This window comes from Abrus precatorius, unplaced genomic scaffold (assembly GCF_003935025.1).
Source record: "Abrus precatorius isolate BTA unplaced genomic scaffold, Abrus_2018 Scaffold2, whole genome shotgun sequence".
NCBI classification, from domain to species: domain Eukaryota; kingdom Viridiplantae; phylum Streptophyta; class Magnoliopsida; order Fabales; family Fabaceae; genus Abrus; species Abrus precatorius.
This window is the reverse complement of record NW_020874362.1, coordinates 3,935,695-3,944,336: the sequence shown is the minus strand read 5'-3', so window position 1 is coordinate 3,944,336 and position 8,642 is coordinate 3,935,695. Positions and strand designations below refer to the sequence as shown.

The 8,642-nt window shown below is 31.8% G+C and overlaps 1 protein-coding gene across 1 annotated transcript; it reads left to right on the top strand.

Annotated features, from left to right (window-relative positions):
• The first annotated feature begins 499 nt into the window (after positions 1-499).
• LOC113859313 (GDSL esterase/lipase At2g23540-like) lies at positions 500-2,855 on the top strand. Its single transcript, XM_027492123.1, has 5 exons — positions 500-752; positions 1,278-1,408; positions 1,500-1,748; positions 1,864-2,119; positions 2,632-2,855. The coding sequence occupies exons 1-5, from the start codon at positions 500-502 to the stop codon at positions 2,853-2,855; spliced, it is 1,113 nt and encodes a 370-aa protein (XP_027347924.1).
• The last annotated feature ends 5,787 nt before the right edge of the window (positions 2,856-8,642 follow it).

Below are 8,642 nucleotides of genomic sequence, written 5' to 3'. Positions count from 1 at the left end.
TTTACTTAATCAAAAGAGGTCACATTGTGCGTATGTATCCAATAACATTAAGAACAGAAATTCGGGGTTAAAGATGTTTTTAATGTCTCTTAATTAAGACCACCAAACAACAACAAAGTCCCCCATAACTTTCTTCTTTAATTTGGCCTTGTTGATTAGGTCACCATGAACAAAACTAAGGCACCCCGTGACTTTGAATTGCAGGACTAGCTTATTGCATAAGTAAAATCTCTAATGGACTAACGCCAAAGCAAGTTGAGATCTGCACATATGTTGATGACCTACCACATGAAAATTTATATCAACTTTTTCACTCCTTTGTTATCTTATAATGAAAATGGGTCAAACCAAATTCATGAACTTCATTAAAACAAGATTACAAGTTTTCTCAAGTGAATAATAAAAAAATGCTCCTTATAAGCTTCTTCACTGGATTTGCCTCTTGCAATGGTGCTTTAGTGCCTTCTTTAAGTGAAGTCTCGCGAAGCATACGCAAGCCATGGCCTTGAATTGTTATGACATGTTGGTCCTTTTGCTTGTTAATGTGAGTCTTTTTGGAAATGCTGTTGCTCAGAAAAATGGCTTAGGAGCTTCTTTCATCTTTGGGGACTCCTTGGTGGATGCAGGAAACAATAACTATTTGTCAACTCTTTCAAAAGCAAATATCCCTCCCAATGGAATTGATTTCAAGGCCTCTGGAGGAAACCCCACTGGCCGCTACACCAATGGAAGAACCATTGGTGATATAGTAGGTAACGTTGTCTTCTTTCTTACATATGAAGGTGTTGGTGTGTGACCATCAAATTTCCTTGTTAACAAACAGTTAACACGTTGGATTTTCTAAATAACGGGATAAGTTGCATATTATTCTTACATTCCTAAAGTTTAATAAAATTATATTCGATATTTTTTTTTCTTACACAGTATTTCCTCAATTTAGATATAGTGATACAAAACTGGTATATTGTTGTTGTTAACATAAACTTCTTTTAATTTCTGAAGTTATTATATGAACTAAGGGAACTCATTGCAATGTTTAAAAAAAAAAGATGTAATTTCATTAAATTTCAAGAGTATGAGTAGTTTATTCTAATTTTTAAGACAAAATTTTAGAACACTTTCTTCATGAATGATAAAATAAGATAAATTGGCATTGTAATATCTTACGGGTCAAACATTAGTGTGGGGAATGCTATCTGAAAAAATAAGTAGTGTGGAAGAGATCCTTTTTTTCTTTTGTAAATTTAATCTTTTGCTTATTTATTTAATCTTTTCAGGAGAGGAATTAGGACAACCAAATTATGCTGTCCCATTTTTGTCGCCCAATGCAACTGGGAAAACCATACTCAGTGGAGTGAATTATGCTTCGGGAGGAGGAGGAATTCTAAATGCGACTGGAAGAATATTTGTGAGTATTTGTAATAAGTAACGACCCTATCTATTTCTTAATGATCTTATCCATTCATTGATTCGTGCCACGTACTTAAATTTGTTTTCAGGTGAATAGGATAGGAATGGATGTTCAAATAGATTACTTCAGCATAACAAGAAAACAGATTGACAAACTACTTGGTGAATCAAAAGCGAAAGAGTACATAATGAAAAAATCCATTTTCTCCATCACTGTTGGGGCCAATGATTTTCTCAACAATTATCTCCTCCCAGTTCTCTCTATTGGAGCCAGAATTTCTCAAAGCCCAGACTCATTCATAGATGACATGATCAATCATTTCAGGGCCCAACTTACGGTATGCATCTTAATCTAAATTTGACTCTAATTAAACACCAAAACAAACGAGACCCAGTACATGAAAAATAAAACCTTGGTTCCCTAAGGGATAACTTAGTGTGTTGGAATGACAGAGACTTTACCAATTGGATGCTCGAAAGTTTGTCCTTGGCAACGTTGGCCCAATAGGCTGCATACCTTACCAAAAGACTATAAATCAACTGAATGAAAATGAGTGTGTGGATTTGGCTAACAAGCTTGCGCGTCAATACAATGCTCGATTGAATGATTTGGTTGCGGAGCTAAATGACAACCTCCACGGAGCCACGTTCGTCCTAGCTAATGTGTATGATTTAGTGTTGGAACTCATAAAAAATTATGATAAATACGGTAAATAATCAGCCTATCTTCATTTTCTTTTATAATGATCTATTATAATCTTCATGACATGACAACTCATACATAAATTTGGTATCTATTTTTAACAACTTTTAGTATATGACAATAAAGTTTGACTTTAACTGAGATTAAATTTAAAATATTATAATTATTTTTAAAAACTTAATACATTAACTACTTTCAATAGTTTTTCTTAATACTTGATCAGTTTACCGTTTATGAGTCACGAATTGATTTCTAAAGCAAAATCAGCAGTATCAGTGTTTTATGCTCACTTTACATGGAGTACTTTCAACTGCTGTAATTAAATACTCGATTCATAGGAATCCTTATTTTTAAATGGAGTATATATATATATATATATATATATATATATGACTTCATGATGCAGAGTTTTATCCATTCGTGGTTGGAATTACATACATGTGTGGAGCATTAGATGGAAGCTATATAAAAGTATAGGAGGAGATGTATATTTATGATTAAAATATATTATAATGCAGGATTCACAACAGCAAGTAGAGCTTGCTGTGGAAATGGGGGCCAATTTGCAGGGATAATTCCATGTGGGCCTACGTCCAGTATGTGCACAGATAGGTACAAGCACGTGTTCTGGGATCCTTACCATCCAAGCGAGGCTGCAAACCTAATCCTCACCAAGCAGCTACTTGACGGAGACAAGAGATACATATCTCCTGTGAATCTTAGGCAACTTCGGGATCTTTGATCTTTCTTCTTTTATTGTTCTTTCCGTACCTCTATTTGTCTACACAGTTACACACACACTTTCCTTTTATTTTTTTCTTTCTCTTCTTGTCTATCATAGCATGAAACTGTAGCTGTCACCAGCACCTTTTCTTGTGCCTGCCTCATTTGTTTACTGCAATTAACATAAATGTAATTTCACAATCGTCATTTGCGTCGCTTTTCATTTTTTTAATGTGCCTATTATTATTATTGTGGTTCTGATTTTTAATAATGATGACATGTTAACGATTGACCCTGGCGGTGCACCTTGGTACTAATAAAGTGACTAGTGTCAAATAGATATGGGGAGAATTTCATTTTATTGTCCCTCTTGACGGTGACCATTTTGCAATAGATAATACTAACAGGCAACGAGGAAATTCATATTTTCCACAACTTCCGCGCCTTGGTAGTTTAAAAAGTCTAACCAAACCACCCTATGCCTCATATGATTACCAATCCATCAATCTATTTTTTAGGTGTAACCACATGTCCTTTTATCTCTGTCACCGTGCATGATGAATGAAGGTCATGGAAACATCTATGGGTTAATTACGCATGCTCTTCTCAAACCTCCCTTGTTACTTTTACGATTCATTTCCTTAAGCTTTTCTACCAGACCACATCTTTTATTCAAGTTACAAAAAGCTATTTTTTTCGATTAATTTTAATTAAATGGGGTTGTTATTTAATTGCACCTTACCAACAAAGATTGACACAATTAGTAGACAATTTCTTGCTGGATATATGAAAATAATTTGTTAGGAAAACTAAAACCCACTTCTTTTTCAATACGTTCCTATGTTTGTTTTTTTATCAACAAACTCGTTAAATGCAAAATTGTAGACAGATAATCTATATATCAATTAGAGGTGATAAAAAAAAGTCTATCTAATCCAATTCAAGCTAAGAGCTTCATTAACTTGGATTAAATAAGTACTGTACTTTTAAATTTGACCACAAATAAAACTTCTGGCCTAGTCCGAATATCAATTCATACTTAAATAAATTAAACAAACCTGAACTAAGTTAAAGAAAAAGTCCAAAGGAATTAATAAAAAAAACTCAAAATTAGGTTAAACCTAAAATTTAAAGTCTAAACTTTATATTTTATTTGACTTTATCGAAACATCTTGCAAACTCTAATAATAACAATTACAATGCATAAAAATATATGATCTGCTATCTACGCGCATTGGAGCTTTCATAATTGTAAATCCAGAAAGAATTGTGATGCATTTAAATAATGAATAACCGGGTTGTTATTATACACAAGAACAACTTTCCAACATAAAAAGTTTATTATATTTTTATATTTATTTATATGATACAAAATTATTGATTTTCTTTAGATATTAAAATTAATCACAAGAATCAGTGTTAATATTTAAAATAAATAAATAAATGAATAAACTGAGAGTATTAAAATATCCTTGAAACTGATTAGAAAATTAATGTTTTCAATTTAAATTAATGTTAAGGTTAGAGTTATTTGTACAACCCTGTCAACATAATCCATTAAGAATGGTTATTTTTTTAAATATAATTTGGATTTTTTTAATATTTGAGTAATTTTTAGAGTTGACTAAAGTTTTATCTATTTTTAATATAATATTATAGTTAAAATTTATGCTCTAAATATACAATTATGAGTGTAAAAAATGTATGTTGAAATACTTATATCGGCTAATGACTAAAATACCTCTTGTAATAAGTTATAAAAAAAGTATTATTTTTAATGATTTTAATATAATTTTTTTGTCCCCTTTCAGTTAAGACTTAGAATCACGTTAGACTTTATCTTTTTGCTAAATCCATCCTAAAATTAATTTAAAATAAATAGATACATAAAAAAAACTTGAAAGGAGTAAAATACAGAGTTTGTAGTTTATTAAAAAAAATTATTATAGCTATGTGAGCTGTCTATCTATCATATATTTTTCTTTACATTTTTATTTTTTCTTTCTATTTCATCTTTCATCGAAATAAAACATTAATTTAGTAAGATCGTGGATATATTAGTTACCCTATTGTAAGATAGATTAGTTCCATGCATAACGTATATTATTTTTGTATGAAAATATAACGTAATTGGACTACTCTCTCTCTCTCTCTCTCTCTCTCTCTTAGTGTGTATGAATATGTATGTTATCTTAAATAATTATTTATTTAATTTATAATGTATGTGCAGTACTGGAGATACTTGATATTGCTAATTAAGATTGATTTCAACTATGTTTGAGTCTAATGCTAAATCTTCACAAGGACTATCCTATTTGAAGCACTGAGGATGGAAGTATTTTAGTTGAAAATATGCTGAGATAGATTGGGGGATGGGAACAAGGGTGTAATATGAATTTGGGTTCCCACAAGGCCCTGCAAGAAAGTGAGGAACAGAAATAAGAGAAAACAGTACCTCATCAAAATAGGGATTGGGGATTAAGATGAGACACAAGTTACGAACTCGCTCTCTCTTATGTCTTTAAGTAGATAACAGTGAACGCAGTATTATTTATATAATAAATACTTTATTTAAGAAAAATATTATTTTAAGTTGTTTAAAATTAATTTTAAGAGTTAACGCTCATATGATTAATTTTATTAAATGCGTCTAATGATATATAATAGAAAATTAATAAATGATTTTTTGTTAAATTATAATATTTAAAGTCATCAATATATTATATTATATTATATACTTTTTTAATTAAAAATTTAATACATATAAAGGTTTACTGTATGCCCCTGAAGATACATTAAAAAAAATGTTTCCGTAATTTAGATTGAGGAACTCTTAATTGATTTGGCATCATCGAATTAACGTCAATTCAATGAATCATTTATTCATTGATCCTGAGTATATATCGAGTTCTGGTTGGAATATTAATACATATAATATTTGACAGAATTAAATAATTTTGAAATGGATTATGCTTATAGATTATTTTTAATTTTGTAAATGAACTAATGTTATTCCTTAAAATTTATTATGGAGGACAAAGGTATTTTTGTGTAGAATAAAAGTTCAGAACACATTAAATAATCTGACAGCTTAATTTGGTATAGAAATCGACAAATAGTAACAAACTTCTTCTGCTATCTATTTTAATTTTAAATAAAAATTATTAGATACAATTAAGATGGATATTCAATTAGATACGGAAGTTATTATACAATAAATAGTCATTAAATAAGCCGCGGTTACTTTTGTGATAGTTAATTTAATTAAATAAAAAATTTAAAGTAAATTTTGTGGCATCCTAACAAATTTTCAGGTCATGAAATTATTTAGATATGTGTTTAAATAATAAATTTATTTAATAAAAATTATTATATTTGAATAAATTTAAGTGTAGTTATAATACAATTAAAATTAAACAAAATAAAATTTAAAAATAAATAATAACATTATGTTGATATATTTTTAATTTTATTATTATTAATATTTAATGATTTAATTATTATATAGTATATTATATTATAATAAATAGAAATTACTTAAATATAAATTATATTTTATTTGAAATTAAAAAATTATAAAAAATAAAATAAAAAATATAATATATATATATATAATTATATAGCAAATAATATAAATAATATAATTTAAAATAAATTATATAGAATAATATTTTTTAATTTATTATATTTTTTTTTATTAATCTAAATTTTTTGAGTACTCATAAAAAAAATTTAGATACTATAGCACACACTAAAATTTAATTATGGGTAACAATATTGTTGAGGGTCCAAAGTGGAAACTTTAGAAACACCTGCATTCAGACATATTGGCATTAAATTGGTAAAGGGAGAGATATGTTTTGGATGTAAATGATGGTTAATAATTGCCTTTGTAGTAGTAATCATATGGCACGAGAAGATGAGAAGCGTGCAAAGATGCAATTCATTTAGATGGAGTGGTAGGAATCATGTGGTAGCAGAAAAGGCCAAAAAGAGGTGATTCCTGGTCTGAAGCGATGACTAAGGAGACCCCAAGGCGGGGATGCAAATGTCAGTGATTATTACGGATAAGGAGTGGGAGAGGAGAGAACAGAGGGAGCAGAGAAGGGAGGAGAAGAGAGAAACGATGATAGCGATTGTGTCGAAAACAAAGGTCTCAAGTTTCCAAGTTTTGGTTCCTCATTGACAGTGACCCATGATTCTTTCTTTCTCTGCCGGAGACCAATTTTGATGGCGCGTGCCTACTCGCACCACCGACAACCACCGGTGTGTCGCTGACAGGTGTCTCTCCCCGTCCTACCCCACCGGACAGGAACATCACCGTCTGATCACTATCAAACGGCCAGAACAGTGGTGCCTGTGCAGTTAGGGGAACCACACTGTTTGCTAATGGCTACAGTGAAGCGCAAAATCCGGTGGAAGATAGAGAGAATGGGTACGGAGGAGGAATCTGATGCGGACATGACGCGTCCGAAATCAGAGGGGAGACCCAATTATTGCTCCCCACGCTGCCCGACACTCATTATTCTGTCGCTTCTGTCCCCACCCACTCTCTCTATCTCATTCTCATGCTATTCCTATATCCATCATGTGCAATTACAATTTCACCCGCTTCACCTCCTTCAAATTTTGGCTTTCTCTAACCAAACCAAACCAAAAGCGTTCTTCCAAGGTTCCACGTTTTTGAAATATCATGTCGCCTATTGCCCCCATGGCCCCCACTCAATCTATTCCCCATCCCCATACCCTTGTTTTTATTTTTGGCATAATCAAAGTTAGGTTTGGAATTCTCGCTAACACAGCAACTAATAACAACGACATATCTATTATATCCTACCAATTAAAATTATACAATTTCTTGTCATTGGCTGCAGATTTTTCCATGTGCCTAATGTCAGATTTTCTAGAAATGAGTTGAATTATGTTTGCTTAATTAGAGGAAAAAATTGCAAGTTAAAAAGATTAGAATGTGACATTATCCATAGTTGTGAATAATAACTTCAAAAATCGAACTTCGATGCATGGACGTAGACATGGATTGGATAGCCCGTGGCTAAACACCCTACTGCCTACGAGCTCTACGTCAAGGAGATTGAATATGGAAAAGACATAAGAAACGAATATAAGCATATAATATTAAAACATGGCCATGATTAGCTTGATCAGTTGGAAGAAGGGCTAATCGTTAACCCAATCTATATTTATTAATTTTTAATTGTTGAGTAGTTTTGCATTTCATAATTACTTTCGAAGGCATAATGCATGCATCTAACTCGCCGTGCAAGCACTATAATACCGGATGGGATAATGCTTCCACTACTTTATTTACGCACCCTATTATATTTCCATGTCTCAAATTAGCCAAAAAAACGAGATTAATTCATTATTAAAAAGAAAAATGAAAATAATTGTAACAAGGAAAGAGTGGTATTTGTAATTGTGCGGGTTGGTGGTGTGCAGAAGCCGCAGCCCTATTAGCCGACCCAAATAGAGAGAGAGGCTCTTATGGAGCCGACTGAAATGTCGTGCTTAACAGAACACTGTAAAGCTGATCCCACTCTGCCTCATATAAGCCTCAGAAGATGTCTCTGTTTCCACCACAGATATTCTCTCTGACTCTCTTTGCTTTCTCGTCCCATTCCCTCTCTCTCTTGTTTCCCATAAAACCCCCTCAATTCCATTTCACCCACCCCACACAACATTCACACCAACGCCCCTTCACACACACCACACTCACTCTCTTCGCTCCTTCCACTCCACAACACACATTCATTTCCTATATTACAAACCCACCAACCAGCTTTCA

Bases quoted from the DNA above. Each gene is read 5' to 3' on its own strand.
- LOC113859313 (XM_027492123.1), top strand. From the start codon at position 500: ATGGCCTTGAATTGTTATGACATGTTGGTCCTTTTGCTTGTTAATGTG. The intron at 753-1,277 runs GTAACGTTGTCT...TAATCTTTTCAG, and splicing joins AACCATTGGTGATATAGTAG to GAGAGGAATTAGGACAACCA. The intron at 1,409-1,499 runs GTGAGTATTTGT...ATTTGTTTTCAG, and splicing joins ATGCGACTGGAAGAATATTT to GTGAATAGGATAGGAATGGA.